General features: G+C 45.0%; 1 protein-coding gene across 4 annotated transcripts in view; it reads right to left on the reverse strand.

Moving 5' to 3' along the window:
* WIPF2 (WAS/WASL interacting protein family member 2) overlaps positions 1-20099 on the reverse strand; it is a 56877-nt gene that overhangs the window by 21258 nt on the left and 15520 nt on the right. For all 4 annotated transcript variants that reach the window (XM_008271434.4, XM_070060739.1, XM_070060740.1 and 1 more), the window contains exons 2-3: positions 5834-5965; positions 1294-1426 (exon numbers count right to left, since the gene is read on the reverse strand). In XM_008271434.4, the coding sequence (XP_008269656.1) occupies positions 1294-1426; positions 5834-5896 (196 nt within the window). In that variant the 5' untranslated portion in view covers positions 5897-5965. The remainder of the gene's footprint in view (positions 1-1293; positions 1427-5833; positions 5966-20099) is intronic.

Genomic DNA, 20099 nt, shown 5'->3' on the forward strand with positions numbered 1-20099 from the left:
TCAGATGAAGCTCCTGGGTTCAGCCTGGCCCAGCACTGGCCACTGTGGCCATATGGGGAGCAAACCAGCAGCTCTCTCTCCCCTTCTCTGACTCTTTCAAATAAATAAATCTTAAAAAGAAAGAAAGAAAGAAAAAAGCCAGGCCTCTGTTCCACAGCTAAAATTCTGCTGTGATAAAAGAGAAAGAATAGCAACAAGCAGCCAATCTTGTCTTATTTAGAGCAAAAGGATAAACAAACACTCCACGTCTCAGATGGTAAAGGGGCCATGAAATGGCCAAGGACACAGGTGTGAACAATCTTTTCAGAGGCCTATAGGAATAGACACCTGTAGCAATTACAAAACCATCCTGGACTTTGGCCAAGAGGTTTCTATGTATGTGGTGGTCTTCTCAGAAAACAGCGAAGGATGGGAATCTTAACTCTGAGAATGCTACTGAAATGTCAAGAAGAAACTTTTACAGTATTCAAGTGAACACACAGTAGGAGAGCCAAAGGACATCCAGCAACAAAACTTTTCTACTTTGGACTTAACAATAAAAATGACAGCCACACAATGTTTGATGTAACAGTTAAAATGCTATACAGAATGTCCACATCTCATACTGGAGTACCTGGGTTTAAATTCCAGCTCCACTCCCAATTCTGGCTTCCTGCTGACATACACCCTGTGAGACAGCAGGTGATGCCTCAAGGAGTTGGGTCCCTGCTACCCACGTGAGAGACCAGATCGAGTTTCTGGCTCATGGTGTTAGCCTGACTCAGCCCTGGCTGTTGTTGAGAATGTGGGGAATGAACCAGTTGAAAGGTATTTCTGGGCCGGCGCCACGGCTCAACAGGCTAATCCTCCGCCTAGCGGCGCCAGCACACCGGGTTCTAGTCCCGATGGGGGCGCCGGATTCTGTCCCGGTTGCCCCTCTTCCAGGCCAGCTCTCTGCTGTGGCCCGGGAGTGCAGTGGAGGATGGCCCAAGTGCTTGGGCCCTGCACCCCATGGGAGACCAGGAAAAGCACCTGGCTCCTGCCTTCGGATCAGCGTGGTGCGCTGGCCGCAGCGTGCGGGCTGAGGCAGCCACTGGAGGGTGAACCAACAGCAAAGGAAGACCTTTTTCTCTGTCTCTCTCTCTCACTGTCCACTCTGCCTATAAAAAAAAAAAAAAAGATATTTCTATTTCTTTCTCTTTCTTTCTCTCTCTCCCTCCTCCAAATGATTTTTTTGGAAGTAACAGCCCAGCCCAATCTCGAAGTCAATCTTGGGATCCTGATGGTTCACTAGGAAATGAAGCTTAGACTCACTCTCCAGGATGGGAGCACTCCGGTCATTAACGTTGGTCACCTTCTTCAGCTTGGTCCCTTTGCATATGTCCTGTAAGAGGGCGCCTCGACCTCGCTGCTCATCTCTACTCAGCTTGGGCGGCTCTGTGTTGGCCTAGAGGAAGAGGGAAATTTAAGTTCAACCTAAATAATTCCCTCCATTGCAAGTCCAGGATAAATGAGTTATGCCAAACTGGATTCCAGGAGATAGCTAGCCCAGGGTAAGGAACCTTTTTTCGGCCAAGGGCCATCTGGATATTTATAACATCACTCGTGGCTGGCACTGTGGCATAGCGGGTTACGCCATCTTTTTTTTTTATATAAATAAAACTTTTACTTAATAAATATAAATTTCAAAAGTACAACTTTTGGATTATAGTGGTTGGTTATGCTGTCTTATGCAGTGCCGGCATCCCACATGGGAGCCAGGTCGAATCCCAGATGCTCCACTTCTTTTTTTTTTTTTTTTTTTAAAGATTTATTTATTTATTTGAAAGCATTTTTACACAGAATAAAAGTGGGAGAGGGGGAGGGTGAGGGAGAGGGAGAGGGAGAGGGGGAGAGGGAGAGGTCTTCCATCAGCTGGTTCACTCCCCAGTTGGCTAAAACAGCCGACCTGTGCCCATCTGAAGCCAGGAGCCAGGAGCTTCTTCCAGGTCTCCCACATGGATGCGGGAGTTCAAGGACTTGGGCCATCTTCTACTGCTTTTCCAGGCCATAACAGAGAGCTGGATGGGAAGTGGAGCAGCCGGGACTTGAACCAGTGCCCATGTGGGATGCCGGCAGCACAGGCAGCAGCTTTACCCACTATACCACAGTGCTGGTGCCTCCACATTTGTTTAACCTGCCCATGAGGTTCACAATTTTCCTGCCTCTGTGACCATCATTAGTGACTTCAAATCCACCAATGTAACCATGCTTCATCATGACAGGTAGAAACCTGATGATGACTTTGGAGCACATCCTAATAAGAACTTGGCATCTGCCTCTTTTTAGGGCATTGTTGATGCTCTTGAGAGCATTGGCCAGGACATTCATGCACACTGTCGTGGTGGCATGGAAAGAGTAAGCTTCATATTTTATGTACCTCTCATCTCACCTAAAATGCAACACATCAACCTCATGTTTCTGAACGGGAAGACACAATATTACACACTTGCTAAATATTACACACTTACAGTGTAGAGCATTTTAAACACTCAAGGGAATTTTTTGGAAGCCATTAAAAATGATTCCAGGGGTAAGCATTGTTGGGCAGTTGGTTAAGCTGCCACCTGTGATATGGGCATCCCATACTGAAGTGCCTATTAAAGTTCCAACTCCAATCCAGCTTCTGCTAATGCACCATGGAAGGCAGAGGAAGATGGTCTAAGTACTCGGGTCCCTGTCTCCCATGTGGGAGACCAAGATAGAATTCCTGGCTCCTGGCTTTGGCCTGGCCCAAACCTGGTTGTTGTAGGCATTTGGGAAGTGATCAAGAGGATGGAAGATTTCTCTCTCTCTGTTGCGCTGCCTTTCAAATAAATAAATCCTTTTTTAAAAAATAAAAAAACCAGGAATTAGTGCTATTGTGTAGCAGTTAAAGCAGCCACCTGCAGTGCTGGCATCCCATTTGGGTGCTGGTTGGAGTCCTGGCTGCTCCACTTCTGATCCAGCTCTCTGCTATGGCCTAGGAAAGCAATGGAAAACGGCCCAAGTCCTTGGGTCCCTGTACCACATAGAAGACCCAGAAGAAGCTCCTGGCTTCTGGCTTCAAATCAGCCCAGCTCCAGCCATTGCAGAAATTTGGGGAGTAAACCAGCAGATGGAATACTTCTCTCTCTGCCTCTCTGTAAGTCTGCCTTTCAAATAAATAAATAAACCTTTAAAAAAATTAAAAAAAAAAAAACATAAACAATATAACCTCAGGGAGTAGTTCTGAGAAATAACTAACACTAGGCACAGTGCCTATTGAGTATAAAAGCTCAATAAATGGGGGGCTGGCACTGTGGCCTACTGGGTAAAGCTGCCGCCTGCAGTGCCAGCATCCCATATGGGCACCAGTTTGAGTCCTAGCTGCTCCATTTCCTGTCCAGCTCTTTGCTAGGGCCTGGGAAAGCAGAAGATGGCCCAAACCCTTGAGTCCCTACACCTGCATGGGTGACCCAGAAGAAGCCCCTGGCTCTAGGCTTCGGATCAGCGCAGCTCGGGCCGATGCAGCCAACCGGGGAATGAACCAGCGGGTGGAAGACCTCTCTCTCTTTCTCTGTCTCTCCTTCTCTCTGTAACTCTGACTTTCACATAAATAAATAGGGCCAGCACCGCAGCTCACTAGGCTAATCCATCTGTGGCGCCGGCACCCCGGGTTCCAGTCCCGGTTGGGGCACCAGATTCTGTACCGGATGCTCCTCTTCCAGTCCAGCTCTCTGCTGTGGCCCGGGAAGGCAGTGGAGGATGGCCCAAGTGCTTGGGCCCTGCACCCCATGGGAGACCAGGAGGAAGCACCTGGCTCCTGGCTTTGCATTTGCAGGGTGAACCAACGGAAAAGGAAGACCTTTCTCTCTGTCTCTCTCTCTCATGTCTAACTCTGCCTGTCAAAAATAAATAAATAAATAAATATTTAAATTTTAAAAAAAGCTCAATGAACGGTATATTTTGGAAAGAAAAAAGGTATGCACACATGAAAACTTAAACAAGTCCAAAAATGAGTTTGCATTCTTCTCTACAAACTTCTCTTTGTAAACAACACCATCATTCAATCAAGCCCCCAAACCAGAATCATTAAACTCTTCCTCACTCTCCCACATCTGTCATCAAATTCTTGCAAGATTTTACTTTCTAAATATCTCTTGTCTCCACTCTTCATCCTCTTTGCTTCCATGGAGACCGTCAATTTTCCTTTTCTTTTTACTTTTTTTTTTTTTTGGACAGGCAGAGTGGACAGTGAGAGAGAGAGACAGAGAGAAAGGTCTTCCTTTTTTTCCGTTGGTTCATCCCCCAATGGCCGCTGCAGCCGGCACACTGCGCCGATCTGCAGCCAGGAGCCAGGTGCTTCTCCTGGTCTTCCATGCAGGTGCAGGGCCCAAGGACTTGGGCCATCCTCCACTGCCTTCCCGGGCCACAGCAGAGAGCTGGACTGGAAGAGGAGCAACCGGGACAGAATCCAGCGCCCCAACCGGGACTAGAACCTGGGGTGCCAGCACCGCAGGTGGATTAGCCTAGTGAGCTGCGGCGCTGGCCAAGACCCTCAATTTTCAGTAACAGCCTTCTCAATCCCCTATCTTCCATCTTGTTCAAAGTGACCTTTCTAATACAAATCCAAACAGGTTACTCCTGCTGCTGAAAATACTTCAACATCTCCCCCACTGTCATAAGAAAAATTCAAAACCCTGAGCCTATATCTCTAGCTCATTCCTCAGCTCATCCACTCCAAGCACTAATCCAAACTTCTACAATCTTTCTCACCTTCAGCATCTCTCTACCGTCTGCTTCCTCAACATTAAGTGCCCTCCTCCCTCTTCTTTCTGACTGAACTCTACTCATTGTTTAAGACTCGATTCAAGCATCAGCTCCCCCCTCAGCCAGGAAGCCTTCTTCCACTACCTTCTTTTCTTCTCCAACTATAGCCAGAGCAGCTCTGCCTTTATCTATTTCATTTATTGGGCTTCCACACAAAAGTTCATCTAAGATGGGGTTCCTAAAAAATGTCTGAAAAACAGACGTTATGAGAAGAAATCAAAAGTTGGCAGATCTGAATTCCATCCTAATTCTGAAACAAATTAGATAGGGAACTTCTTTTACTACCTCTGGGCCATTCTCTCTAAAGTTGCTTTTATTTCTAAATTTCACAGAAATGAGAAAGCACACAAATTCTTTCTCATGTGACACCAGATCACAATCCAGGTATGATTAAAGTGGCCACCTTTTTGAGTCACAAAATACACTGCTTTTCTTCCTCTCGTTGTTGAACCTTTCAATCTTCTTACCAATACATTTTCTGAACTCTTTCCTTATTGATAGGGCATTAGACTTGATGGACTTGATTTTAAAAATGAACTGACTTAACAGCAAAAAGCAACCACCAGGAATCCCTATCTTTTTTCTTAAGGATGCCAGAGAACTGACATGCTGACTTTTATGGAGCAAATAGTTTTAGGGGGAAACACTAGCTGCTCCTCCTCCAATGACACCTGTTCAAATCTCCATTGAGAATGGACCCAGGACAAGGAAACAAGACATCCATTATGGTCCAAAGAGGACATCTCAAGAATCACCACTAGCTGATGAGGACAAACTTGTTACTTTGTCATCTTCCTAGAGCACATGTCTTATATAGAAGCCCCAAGTATTTATTAATTAATACTAGGACTAAAAATCTTGGATGCTAAAATTAGAATTAAAGAACAGTTCACAATAAAAATGCTATGGGTAGGAACATCGAGAATTTTCTAAGAAAAGGGGTAAGAAAAAAAAGAGTAATGTAAGGCCCATTCCATCCATTTCCTCAAAGGTTTTGAGTTGGCCTGGTGCAAGGGCTACCTACCTGATTAAAAGTGGGAGGTGGAGGAGGACCAGGTGGGGGTGGAGGGGGAGGAGGAATTGGCATCCTTGCCCTGCTCCAAGTTGGCACTGCTCTCTCCCCGTCTTTATTTGCAGCTTTGGGTCACTCATATACCTGTAAACAAACAGAAACTCCTAAGAACAACTTTCCCATTAGGGATACTGAAGGCCCAGGAGAATGAGATGGCTAGGCACAGCACCCAACAGACAAATGCCTCCCCTCCTCGCCCCACCCAGGTAGAGGCCAGGGCTTGAAGAGCTTTCTCTGTAAAAGGTCAGATGACACACTTTTGGTTTAGGGACAACACAGGGTTTCTGTTATCTAATACCCTTTTTTTGTTCATCTGTGCTGCTTAGGAATGAATTTCATTTTCTTACAGTTTTAGGTTCACAGAAAAACTGAGCAAACAATAGAGAGATCTCATACCCCGTTCCTACATATGCCTAACATCCCGCACCACATCGTACCTTGGTTAAAACTGGGAAATCCTCAGCAACACATCATTATCATCTAAAGTGCACAGCCTACAATGGAGTTCACTGCTGTTGTTCATTCTGTAGGTCTTCACAAATGTATGATGTATCCACCATTGCGGTATCAAACACAATAGTTTCACTGCCTGAAAATCCTGTGTGCTCTGCCCATTCAACTCCCTCCCACCCCCGCCAACCCTGGGCAACCACTGATCTTATTGTCTTCAGTTTTCCTTTTCTAAAATGTCACATGGTTGAAATCATATACATCTATATTTTCAGATTGGCTTCTTACATTTCTTAAGAAAACTTAAGCTTTCTTCTTGTCTTGATAGCTCTTCTCTTAAGTTCATTTCTTACCAGCACTGAATAATAGCCAATTGTCAATATACACCCCACTTATTCACTCACATACTGAAGCACGTATCTTAGTTGCTTCCAAGTTTTGGTAATTATAAAGTTGCTACAAACATTCATGTGCAGATTTTTGTGTAGACAAGTTTTCAATTTATGTGGCTGAGTATCAAGAAGTGAGATTGCTGAATTTACATGTTAAGAATATGTTAAGTTCTACTTGAAACTAACAAACTTCTTCCAAAGTGGCTGAACCACTCTCCATTTTCTTCAGCAATGCATAAGAGTTCCTACAGCTCTACATGTTCACCAGCATTTGGTATAGTTAGTGTTTTGAATTTTGACCATTCTAATAGGTCTGTAGTGATATCTTGTTTTAATTTGCAATAACCATTATGACTTATGTTGAAGATCTTTTCATTTGCTAATTTGCCATCTGTTTATCTTCTTCGGTGAGGTATCTGTGTGTGTGTGTGTTTGTGTGGCTTTTGGTTTTTTTTTTTTTTTGGACAGGCAGAGTGGACAGTGAGAGAGAGAGACAGAGAGAAAGGTCTTCCTTTGCCGTTGGTTCACCCTCCAATGGCCGCCACGGCCCGCGCACCGCGCTGATCCGATGGCAGGAGCCAGGTGCTTCTCCTGGTCTCCCATGGGGTGCAGGGTCCAAGCACTTGGGCCATCCTCCACTGCACTCCCAGGCTGCAGCAGAGAGCTGGACTGGAAGAGAAGCAACTGGGACAGAATCCGGCACCCTGACTGGGACTAGAACCCAGGGTGCCGGCGCCGCAGGTAGAGGATTAGCCTATTGAGCCGCGGCGCTGCCCGTGTTTGTGTGTTTTTTAAAGATATATTTATTTATTTGGAAGTCAGAGTTACAGAGAGGCAGACGAAGAGAGAAAGAGATTGAGGTCTTCCATCCACTGATTCACTCCCCAGATGCCACAATGGCCACAGCTGGGCTGATTCAAAGCCAGGAGCTTCTTCTGGGTCTCCCATGTGGGTGCAAGGGCCCAAGAACTTGGGCCATCCTCTACTGCTTTCCCAAGTCATAGCAGAGAGCTGGATTGGAATTGGAGCAGCTGGGACTCAAACCAGTGCCCCTAACGGATGCCAGCACTGCAGGTGGCGGCTCTACCCATTGCACCACAGTGCCAGCCCCATAAGGTTGTCTTAAACCTTTCTTGTCATCTGCAAGTTGTATTCATGGTGCTGAATTATTTGGGCTTCCATTTTTAGAGGGTCATGAAATAGGATTTCCTTAGGAAAGTTGTTTGGGAATGGTTACTGTCCTTGAGCTCTGGTTTTATCTTTGCTCATGACTTCTGGTTTTAGTTTCATCCATAACATGAGGATTTCTTACAGACTGTAATAGGGGGACAACTGTACATTTTTTGAATGTTAAGTGTTTTATGGCCTGATAAGCAGCTGTGGTATTTATGCTGCGATCACATTCCAGGGATATGACTGTACCACAAGTCAGTAACCTATGGCCCATGAGTCAGATCTGGTTCTTGGCCTGTTTTTGAATGGCCCACAAACTAAGAATGGTTTTTATATTTTTGAAAGGTTGTAAAAGTCAAGAGAATGAGAAGACAGGCAACATATTAGGGGAAAATATTTGCAGACAACATAAACTGTTAGAAGCTCTTGGCTCCTGGCTTCAGATCAGCCGAGCTCCAGCCATTATGGCCATTTGGGGAGTGAAGCAGCAGATGGAAATGCTCGCTCTCGCTCTCGCTCGCTCTCTCTCTGTTTTTCAAATAAGTAAATAAATCTTTAAAAAAAAAAAAAAAAAAAAGACAGCCTCACAATCAATCAATTCCATGAAGACCTACTTCCAAGCAAGGTGATTAATGAAATTAGGACAAAGGTGTGTACAAAGCCAAGCCTGAAAACCTAGCCAGTATGGCAACCCACTGGGCAGGCCTGGTTCCGAATTCCTTATGGGGAGGTCAAAAATCTCTCTGTAAATAAAGGAGTAACATCGCTGGCGCCGTGGCTCAATAGGCTAATCCTCTGCCTGTGGCGCTGGCACCCCGGGTTCTAGTCCTGGTTGGGGCGCCAGATTCTGTCCCGGTTGCCTCTCTTCCAGTCCAGCTCTCTGCTGTGGCCCGGGAGTGCAGTGGAGGATGGCCCAAGTGCTTGGGCCCTGTACCTGCATGGGAGACCAGGAGAAGCACCTGGCTCTTGGCTTTGGATCAGCACAGTGCGTTGGCCGCAGTGCGCCAGCCGCAGCAGCCATTGGCGGGGTGAACCAACAGAAAAGAAAGACCTTTCTCTCTCTCTCTCACTGTCCACTCTGCCTGTAAAAAAATAAATAAATACATAAATAAAAAAGGAGTAACAAACACTTCTCTCAACTCTCAGGGAATTATAAAACGAAAGAGAAAATACTATACAAAACTAGGAACTTTTGCATCAGAATAGGGTTTGATCAGAAATGTGACTGAAAATTTTCAAAATTCCAACTCCTATTGAGGTGACACCACTACAGGGCGGCTGCTCTTTAGAGCTGTATGCTGCAAGCACACAGAGCTGAACCCTGCTCTGGTCAGGTGCTTCCCAAGGGGCACAGCGTCTGAACTAACTTCAAAAACAAGTAGATAACTGCTCTAAGGGAAATACCTTTTCATTTCTGGTTTCAAAGCTAAGTGTACTCTTTCTTTGCTAGGGATCTAACACACTAGGCTTTAAAAATTGATCAAAATAGTAAACCCTCGTAAACAGAACATCTGTCACTGGGGGGTAAATTTAAAATAAAAGAAACACAAGAAAAAATAGGAAAAAATATTATTTTTGAATTACTTGGGTTTACCATGACCATTCCACTCCAAAGACCCCACAGCATTTTCAAAAGAAGCTTGTGGGAAACAAATGCAGAAACAAACATTTTCAACTAATTCAAGTTACCCCAGTCCTTGTCTTCTCTGCAGTTCTAGTTTTACTGACCACTAGCCATTGCCAATGTTGAAATGATCTCCTAGAATTACCTGGAAAAAAAAAAAAAGATTCAAAACTGTCCCTAATTCTTTCCATATCCATAGATGGTCCAACCTATACACTTTAAGGTATGTAAAGTCCTAAAAGTACAACCTTATGTCTGATGGTGAGTTCCACTTAGGCAAAGAAGTAATTCTCTAGCAAGACAAATCTTGTTTTAAAGCAATCCACTGGAAAAGACCACCAACAGATTACAGTTAAAGATGTCTTCTTAAAGTAAGCACAACTCAAACTCCAATTTCAAAACAGATCTATCAAAGAAGACCACCTTCATCAAGTGATGACTTCACTCTTAACTACAGCAGCAGTCTTCATTCCTTCTTCTGGTTCCAGAAGGCTGCAGGCAGGATATGCTCCTATCAGTGATATTTTTATATATATACACACATACATTATATTATTTATTTATTTATCTGAAAGGCAGAAAAACAGAAACAGAGAGATCTCCCATCCATTAGTTCACTCTCCAAATGTCCATAACAACCAGGGCTGGGCTAGGCTGAAGACTGGAACTAAATCTAGGTCTCCCAACTAATTGAGCCATAACTTGCTGCCTTCCAGAGTATGCATCAGCAGGATCTGGGAATTGGGAATGCAACCAGGATTTTTCCCAAACATTACAATACAGCACACAGTTGGCCCAAGTGGTGTCTTAACAGCCACATCAAACACCTGTCCCAGTGATATTTATTAAGTAATAATACATAATAGTATTATTACCCTTCCAATTTCATAGGTAAAGACATCAAAGTCTCAAGATTAGAAGTGTATTTGTAGGCCGGCGCCGCGGCTCACTAGGCTAATCCTCCGCCTAGCGGCGCCGGCACACCGGGTTCTAGTCCCGGTCGGGGCACCGGATTCTGTCCCGGTTGCCCCTCTTCCAGGCCAGCTCTCTGCTGTGGCCAGGGAGTGCAGTGGAGGATGGCCCAGGTGCTTGGGCCCTGCACCCTATGGGAGACCAGGAAAAGCACCTGGCTCCTGGCTCCTGGCATCGGATCAGCGCGGTGCGCCGGCAGCGGCGGCCATTGGAGGGTGAACCAACGGCAAAGGAAGACCTTTCTCTCTGTCTGTCTCTCTCACTGTCCACTCTGCCTGACAAAAAAAAAAAAAAAAAAAAAAAAAAGAAGTGTATTTGTTAGGGCCAACATTGTGGTATAGTGGGTGGGGTCACCGCCTACAATGCCAGCATCCCATGTGGGTGCCAGTTTGAGTCCCAGCTGCTCCACTTCCAATCCAGCTCTCTGCTGTGGCCCGGGAAAGCAGTAGAGGATGGCCCAAGTCCTTGGGCCCCTGCATCCACATGGGAGACCCAGAGGAGGCTCCTGGCGCCTGGCTTCAGATTGGTGCAGCTCCGGGTGTTGCAGCCAATTAGGGAGTGAACCAGCAGATGAAAGACCTTTTTCTCTCTCTGCCTTTCCTTCTCTGTGTAACTCTTTCAAATAAATAAATAAATCTTAAAAAAAAAAAAAAAAAAAGAGAGAAATGTATCTGTGCAAACTAGAAAGATAAACTAATAGAAGGCAACTGTCCAATATCACCCAGGAATAAACTGCATTAGGACACATATCAAGATTTTCTGAGTCCTTCCCTTCCACTAACTACTATCAGGAAAACACACAAAAAACACTCCTGAAAATTGATGTGGTTTAGCAATTTTCTATTATTTTTCCTCAATTTTTCATGTTTCAATAAAGCTTTTTTTTTTTTTTTAAAGATTTACTTATTTGAAAGTCAGAGTTACGTAAAGAGAGAGAAGGAGAAGCAGAGAGAAAGAGAGGTCTTCCATCCGCTGGTTCACTCTCCAATTGGCCACAACAGCCGGAGCTGGGCCAATCCGAAGCCAGGAGCCAAGAGCTTCTTCCAGGTCTCCCACGTGGGTGCAGGGACCCAAGGACTTGGATCATCTTCTACTGCTTCCCAGCCCATAGCAGAGAGCTGGATTGGAAGTGGAGCAGTTGGGACTCGTGCCCTATGGGATGCCAGCACTGCAGGTGGCACTTTTACCCACTACACCACAGTGCCAGCCCCTCAATAAAGCTTTATTAACTAAAAGAAAAAGAGGGGCAGGCATGATGACACAGCAGGTTACACCACCACTTGCGATGCCCGCATCCCATATTGGAGTGCCAGTTCAGGTCCCAGCTACTCCACTTCTGACCAGCTTCCTGCTAATGTGCCTGAAAAGGCAGTAGATGACAGCTCAAGTGCTTGGGTTCCTGCTACCCACATAGGAGACCGGGACAGAATTCCTGCTCCTGGCTTTAGCCTGGTCCAGCCTTGGCTGTTGTGGGCTTTTTGGCAGTGAACCAGTAGATCGATCTCTCTCTCCACCTTGGTTCTCCCTCTCCCCTTCCCTGTCACTCTACTTTTCTAATTAATTTACTAAATCTTAAGAAAAAAAAGTCACACTGTCCATAGAGTTATATCATTTGAGATAGAAATACTAATTACCCTGATTTGATCATGACATATCATATCCATTTATCAAATTACAACACTATAGCCCATAAATAACAATAAATATTATATCAATTAGGGGCCATCATTGTGGTATAGTAGTGGACAAAAGATTCTATGTGTCTCTCCTCTATAATTCTGCCTTTCAAATATATAAAAAATAAATTAAAATGTAAGTAAGAGGCTTAAATGAACCTAAAGTCACAAAGTAAACCAGAAGTTCAATCAGTTATTTCACTAATCCCATAGAACATGCTTGATCTCTTGACTTAAGTGCAGCTCTAGATGTATACACTAACTAGAAGCCTCCCAGGGTAAAAGTCACCTGAAGATAATCCGCCTGCCTGTCCACCTGCCCTTCAACTTTGCTCCTGAAAAGCACTACAGTAGGGGGAGGCAGCAGCTCATGACCACAATGGCTGGAAAGGCATCCACTCTCCAAGTTGGGAAAAGAGCCAGGAGCTGCCTAGGAGTATTCACGTGCTACTCAAGGAGACTGACAAACAGCAAATAGAAGCCAAACAGGTTCCTATAATTACTTTGGGAATGAATGCCAACACAGAACTAAAAACACACCTTCTGTGTTCTAAGCCAGACTATAGTAGAGGGTTTCCACTAAAGCATTTCAGGTTTCTCTAAAATGCAAGAAAACAGATTAGAATAACTTTCATGTTATACATATTTCACAACTCAAAAAAAAAAAAAAAAAGAGGCTTTAAATAGTTCATAGCTTTCTTCTCTCAATGGAGAAGGTGTTACCTCCTCTGTGAAATGCAATTCAGTCAAATCTCTGGTAAAACAGATTTCTATCATGTATTGAAACAAAATTAATTAAAATTCCAAGGTTACTTGATGAAGGGAAAATTATTTTCCTACTACAAGCATTCTTTATCATGAAAATTCAACTGCGTGGCAAATCTGACTGATCTCAAAGTAATTTAAAAAGTCACATATCAAACATGAATATTTGAACAGAAATTCCTAGGACAACTACAGCAAACTAAACCTGCATGCTTTTGTCTTTAGAGCAATGAGTTTTCACTGTTACAAGGAGCCTACAACCTGAAAAAGAACACGAGGAGGCCAAAGAAATATAACTTCATGATAAAATCTCTTTAGGGGGTTGGTGCCATGGCACAGTAGGTTAATCCTCTGCCTGAGGCACCAGCATCCCATATGGGCACTGGTTCTAATCCCGGCTGCTTCTCTTCCAATCCAGCTCTCTGCCTTGGCCTAGGAAAGCAGTAGAAGATGGCCCAAGTCCTTGGGCCCCTGCACCCACACAGGAGATCAGGAAGAAACACATGCCTGGCTCCTGGCTTTGGATCGACACAGCTCCGGCCGTTGCGGCCATTTGGGGAGTGAACCAACGAAGGAAGACCTTTCTCTCTGTCTCTCCCTCATACTGTCTGTAACTCTATCTCTCAAATAAATAAATAAAATCTTAAATTAATTAATTAATTAAATCTCTTCAGATCAGGCATTTAACCGGAAACAAAATGCCCAGACCCCACATCAGAGTATGTTGGTTCTATTCCCAGGTCCAGCTTCTGGCTCCAGCTCCCAGCTTGGCAATGACTCATCTGGGCTCCTGCCCTCTTCTATGTGAGACCTAGATTCCGTTCCTGGCTCCCGGCTTCAGCCCCAGCCCAGCCTGGCAACTGCAGGCATGTGAGGAGTGAATAAGCCTATGCAGGAGTACTCATCTGCTCACTTACTCTGCTTCTCAAATATTTTCTAAACCTTTCAAATAGAATCTTGCTAATAAAAGCCTAAGGCGGCCAGCGCAGCGGCTCACTTGGCTAATCCTCCGCCTGCGGCGCCAGCACCCCAGGTTCTAGTCCCAGCTGGGGCACCGGTTCTGTCCTGGTTGCTCCTCTTCCAGTCCAGCTCTCTGCTGTGGCCCCGGAGTGCAGTGGAGGATGGCCCAAGTGCTTGGGCCCTGCACCCGCATGGGAGACCAGGGGGAAGCACCTGGCTCCTGGCTTTGGATCAGTGCGGTGCGCCGGCCGTAGCAGCCATTTGGGGGTGAACCAACGGAAGGAAGACCTTTCTGTCTCGCTCCCTTTCTGTCTCTCTCTCACTGTCTAACTCTGTCAAAAAAAAAAAAAAAAAAAAAAAGCACACGACTACATCACAATAATGTAGTGTTTTCCCCTAATGTAACTCTTCCCTCTTGTTTCAGATTTGTTTTTTAAAGATTTATTTATTTATTTTAAAGGCAGAGTTAGAGAGAGGCAGAGGCAGAGGTCTTCCAGCCACTGTTCACTCCTCAGATGACCACAACGTCTGGAGTTTGCCGATCCAAAGCTAGGAGCCAGGAGCTTCTTCCGGGTCTCCCACGTGGTGCAGGGGCCCAAGGACTTGGGCCATCTTCTACTGCTTTCCCAGGCCATAGCAGAGAGCTGGATTGGAAGAGGAGCAGCCAGGACGAGAGCCAGCACCCATTTGAGATGCTGGCACTCCAGGTCAGGGCTTTAACCTATTGTGCCACAGCGCTGGGCGCTCCCACACAGTTTTTTAATTGAGTATTTTTTCTGTGACTTTGTTCACAAAAATTACTTCAACAGACGCTGATCTCCTGTGTGTTAGAGCTGTTTCTACAAAGCTCCTCCTATTAGAACACAAATCAGCTCTAAATCAGAGCCAACATGGCTTCCTCAGGCTGTACTTAGATAATAAGAGCCATAAGATTTCCAAGAACTGGGTACTACACTTGGCCTCTGCAACACTACTAAGACAAGTACTATTTGGCATCTGACCTGCAAGCAATTCACAGCAAGCACTCAGTAGTTATAAACACGTTTCCAGAAGCTTTACAGACCAGCAGTAAAAGACACACCTGTTTTTCCTCTCTAGACCTAGGAATCTATAATATGTTATAAAAAGAGAACATGCCCTTTCATATTGTCTGAATTAAAAACAGGTGCCAGTGCTGTGGCACAGCAGGTTAAAACCCCAGCCTGCAGCGCTGGCATCCCATATGGGCACCGGTTTGAGTCCCGGCTGTTCCTCTTCTGATCCAGCTCTCTGCTATGGCCTGGGAAAACAGCAGATAGCTCAACTCCCTGGGCCCCTGCACACACATGAGAGACCAGAGGAAGCTCCTGTCTTCTGGCTTCAGATCAGCTCAGCTCCAGCCGTTTGGGGTCACTTGGGGAGTAAACCAGCAGAATGGAAGACCTCTCTCTCTCTGGCTCTACCTCTCTCTGTAACTCTTTCAAATAAATAAAATTAAAATTAAAAACAAAGTTCAAATCAGTGCTTTAACATCTGTGAAAAAGATGCCGCATTTATATCTGTATTCAAAATAGATTCTACATCAACCTTCCATTTCACCAAAAATACCAACAGATTCCTGGATTCAGACAGTGAAACGATGCAGAGAGTAGCTCAGTGTTCATTGTATTTCCTTCCTACCCACACATCTCAGAAAGCAGCAAGTTTAGAGATGTTGGCTAAAAAATGGGGGAGAGGGGCCGGTGCTGTGGCATAGCAGGTAAAGCCGCTGCCCACAGTGCCAGCATCCCATATGAGCACCAGTTCAAGTCCCAGCTGCTCCTCTTCCGTGCCAGCTCTCTGCTATGGCCTGGGAAAGCAGTAGAAGATGGCCCAAGTCTTTGGGTTCTTGCACCCATTGCTGGAGACCCAGAAGAAACTCTTGGCTCCTGGCTTCGGAATGGCACAGCTCCAGCCATTGCGGCCATCTGGGGAGTGAACCAACGATGGAAGACCTCTCTCTGTCTCTATCTCTCTCTCTAACTCTTTCAAATAAATAAAATAAATCTTAAAAAAAAAAAAAATACCAACACATGAAGGCACAATATCACTGTATTTTAGAATACAAGGGGCAACATCCTAAAATCTTCCAGAGAAAAAAATAGATTTCATATGATCAGAATCATAATAGTATCATAGGGGCTGGCGCTGTGGCATGGTGGGTGGGGCTGCTGCCTACAGTGCAGCATCCAATATGGGAGAGAGTTCAGGTCCCAACTTCTCCACATCTGATCCAGCTCTCTGCTGTGGCCTGGGAAAGCGGTGGAAGATAGCCCAGATCCTTGGGCCCCTGCACCTGCGTGGGAGACCCGAAGGAAGCTCCTGGCTCCTGGCTCTTGGCTCTGGATTGTCAGAGCTCTGGCCGTTGCTGCAAATTGGTGAATGGACCAGCGAATGGAAGACCTCTCTCTCTGCCTCTCCTTCTCTCTGTGTAACTCTGACTTTCAAAGAAATAAATCTTTAAAAAAGAAAAAGAAATAGCATCATAGGGGCCAGCACGGTAAAGCCGTCACCTGCAGCACTGGCATCCCTTTTGCCGAGTCCCAGCTGTTCTACTTCCAGTTCAGCTCCCTGCTAATGTGCTTGGGACAGCAGTGGAAGATGGCCCAAGTCCTCGGGCCCCTGAAACCACATGGGAGAACCGAAGAAAGCTCCTGGCTTCAGCCTGGCCCAGCCATGGCTGTTGTGGCCATTCAAGGAGTGAACCAGAGATGGAAGATCTCTCTTTCTATCTCTGTAACTTTCAAATAAATAAATAAATCATTAAAAAATAATAGCATCATACCCTGTTGATAGAAGACCACAAAGCAAGGGCTTATAATTTCCAAAGATAATATCCAATACACAATTTTGTATCCAGTCAAACTACCAACAAGTGTGTGACAGTAGAAAAACAGCCTCCCCTGCCACACTGGGTTCTTTGAATAAAGTTCCTGGAAAAAGTGCCTCCCTAAAATGTTTGGACTATTTTTTCCTTAAAGATTTATTTATATATTTGAAAAGAAAGGCAGAGTGACAGAAAGAAGATGGGAGATACAGAGAGAGATCTTCTATCCACTGGTTCGTTCTCCAAATGGCCACAATAGCCAGGAAAAGGCAAGACTGAAACCAGAAACCGAGAACTCCATTTGGGTCTCCCACACAGATGGCAGGGACCAAAGTACTTGAGCCATCATTCACTGCCTCCTGGATGGCAAGTGTGGACCAGGCACCTGGAACAGGATGTAGGCATCCCAAGTAGTGGCTTAGCCCACTGAACTACAATACCCACCACACAAATACGTGGAAATACTGCAGACAGATTTACACCATCATCCTGTCAGAGATGAAGGATGAATCAATGATTTTCAAGGGGCCGGTGCTGTGATGTAGAAGGCTAAGCCTCTGCCTGCAGTGCTGGCATCCCATATGGGGGCCAGTTCGAATCCCAGCTGCTCCACTTCCAATCCAGCTCTCTGCTAACGCACCTGGGAAAGCAGAAGATGGCCCAAAGTCCTTGGGCCCCTGCATCCATGTGGGAGACCCAGAGGAAGCTCCTGGTTTCCAGCTTCGACCTGACCCAGCCACAGCTGTTGTGGCCATTTGGAGACTGAACCAGTGGATGGAAGCTTGCTCTTTTTCTCTCTCGCCTTCTAACTGCCTTTCAAATAAAGAAATAAGTATTTTTTTAAAAAAACTTATATAAAAAAGATTTTTAGTAGGTTAAGCAAAATTAAAAAAAAAGTTGGGGAGGGAGACAGTGTATCTAGGGGAAATTGTATAAGGAAGTAAATGTAATCATAGTACACTTGGTCATTAGATTGCTAATTTTTTTCTTCTTTTGGTAACATTCATCTCTATTCCTTTCTGAATTCATTTGAGAGTAGGGAGAGGCGAGAGGACTAGAAACATTTCCCAAAATCTTCCATTTAAACTCTACCAACAGGAGTCATTCACTCAAGATTTGGAATGATGAGGGCTGGCATTGTGGTGCATCAAGTTAAATCACTGCTTATGACATTGGCATTCCATATGGGAGCACCAGCTCCAGTCCCTGCTGGTCTGCTTTCGATCCAGCTTGCTACTAATATAGCTGGGAAGACAAAAGATGGCTCCTGTGGGGCCATCCAAGTGGTCACCCATGTGAGAGATCAGGATGGAGTTCCCAGCTCAGGGCTTCAGCTTGGCCTAGACGTGGCTTTGCAATCATTTTGGGAGCACACCAGCAGATGGAAAAATCTTTCCCTCTGTGTCTCTCTCTCCTCCCCTCTCCAGGTCTCTGTGTCTGTCATTCTCCCTTTCAAATAATCTTTTTTTTAAAGATTTATTTTTTATTTATTTGAAAGGCAGAGTTATAGAGACAGAGGGAGATTAAATAGAAATCTTCCATCCTCTAGTTCACTCCCCAAATGACCCCAACAGCAGGGGCTGGGCCAGGCGGAAGCCAGGAGTTTCTTCTGGGTCTTCCAAGTGTGTGCAGGGGCCCAAGGACTTGGGCCATCTTCTACTGCTTTCCAAGACACATTAGCAGGGAACTGGAGCGGAAGTGGAACAACTTGGTCTCGAACCAGTGTCCACATGGGATGCCAGCATCACACGTGGAGGCTTAACACGCTACATCACAATGTCACTCAAATAATCTTAAAAAAAAAAAAAAACACACACCCTGGGGTGGGGGAATAGGTCCAAAGCTTTTATACAGCAGGTTAAGCCACCACGTGCAACTCCAGCATCCCCTACCAGAGCACCAGTCTGAGTTCTAGTTGATCTGCTTCCAATACAGCTCTCTACTAATGTGCCTAGAGAAGCTGTAGAAGATGGCCCAAGCCCTGCGGCCCCTGCCACCCATCTGGGAGACCCAGATGGAGTTCCAGGCTCCTGGCTTCAGCCTGGCCCAGGCTCAAATGTTGCAGCCATTTGAGCAGTGAACCAATGGATGGAAGATCTCTTTCTCTATCTTTTCTTCTCTCTGTGTCACTCTTTCAATAAATAAAAATTAATCTTAAAAGAAAAATCAGACAATAAAAGGAAGGCAGATTCCATTATTGCAGCTCCAATGGCAATGAGCTTTGTAGTGTGACCCCCAACAGCATGTGTTTTGTTACAATCTCCAGTGTTTTGCAAACTGCCTGCTTTGGTGCTTATAGCACCTGAGAACATTAAAAGCCTACAATACAGCTTTGTCTGACCTATGCTCTCCCAGCCTACCAAAGGTTTTGTTGTAAGCATTTCATACGTTCTTTGAATACCAGAAGTGATTTGGTTTTCTGATTGAACCATAACATGTAAGGATATGCAAAATATGATTCAATCAAAAGTGTGATGTATGTGTATTAGGAGGACAACAGGAAGTACTGAGAGTAGGTAGCAGTATAAGAATCCAAAATCTTCATCTTTCCTAACAAATTCAATATATAATAGCTAAGAATGGAAAACCAAGAAATAACAATATAGCTTACTGTAGAGAAACACAGAGATAATTGACATGAGGAAAAAACACTAGAAGTTTTCAAAGTGCTTGAAAACAAAGACGAAATAGAGCAGCTAACTTGCTTTTGTTTTTCCTTTATTATGAGCCTTGAAGTATCATCTAATTCTTTTTTTTTTTAAGATTTATTTATTTATTATTTGAAAGGCAGAGTTACAGAGAGGCAGAGGCAGAGAGAGGGAGAGAGAGGTCTTCCATCTGCTGGCTCACTCCTCAGTTGACCGCAACATCCGAAGCTGCACCAATCCAAAGCCAGAAGCCTCTTCTGGGTCTCCCACGCGGGTGCAGGGGCCCAAAGACTTGGACCATCTTCTACTGCTTTTTCAGGCCATAACAGAGAGCTGGATTGGAAGTAGAACAGCCAGAGCTCGAACAAGTGCCTATATGGAATTCCAGCACTGCAGGCAGCAGATTTACCCACTATGTCACAGTGCCAGCCCCTCATTTAATTCTTTAAAGTATATACGCTTACTATTTTGACAAAAAAAATTACTAAAATCAAAAAACCTTAACACTGCATAAGCAAAACTACAATATATGGAGCAAAAGTTCAAAAAATCAGGTCAACGCAGTTAAGGAAAATAAAAAAACGAACCAGAGCCAGCATTGTGGTGTAGCAGATAAAGCTGCCAGCTACAATGCTGACATCCCATTTTGTCACCAGTTCATGTCCTGGCCACTCCACTATTGATCCAGCTCCCTACTAATGGCCTGGGAAAAA

The sequence above is a fragment of the Oryctolagus cuniculus genome, chromosome 17 (assembly GCF_964237555.1).
Source record: "Oryctolagus cuniculus chromosome 17, mOryCun1.1, whole genome shotgun sequence".
Taxonomy (NCBI): Eukaryota; Metazoa; Chordata; class Mammalia; order Lagomorpha; family Leporidae; genus Oryctolagus; species Oryctolagus cuniculus.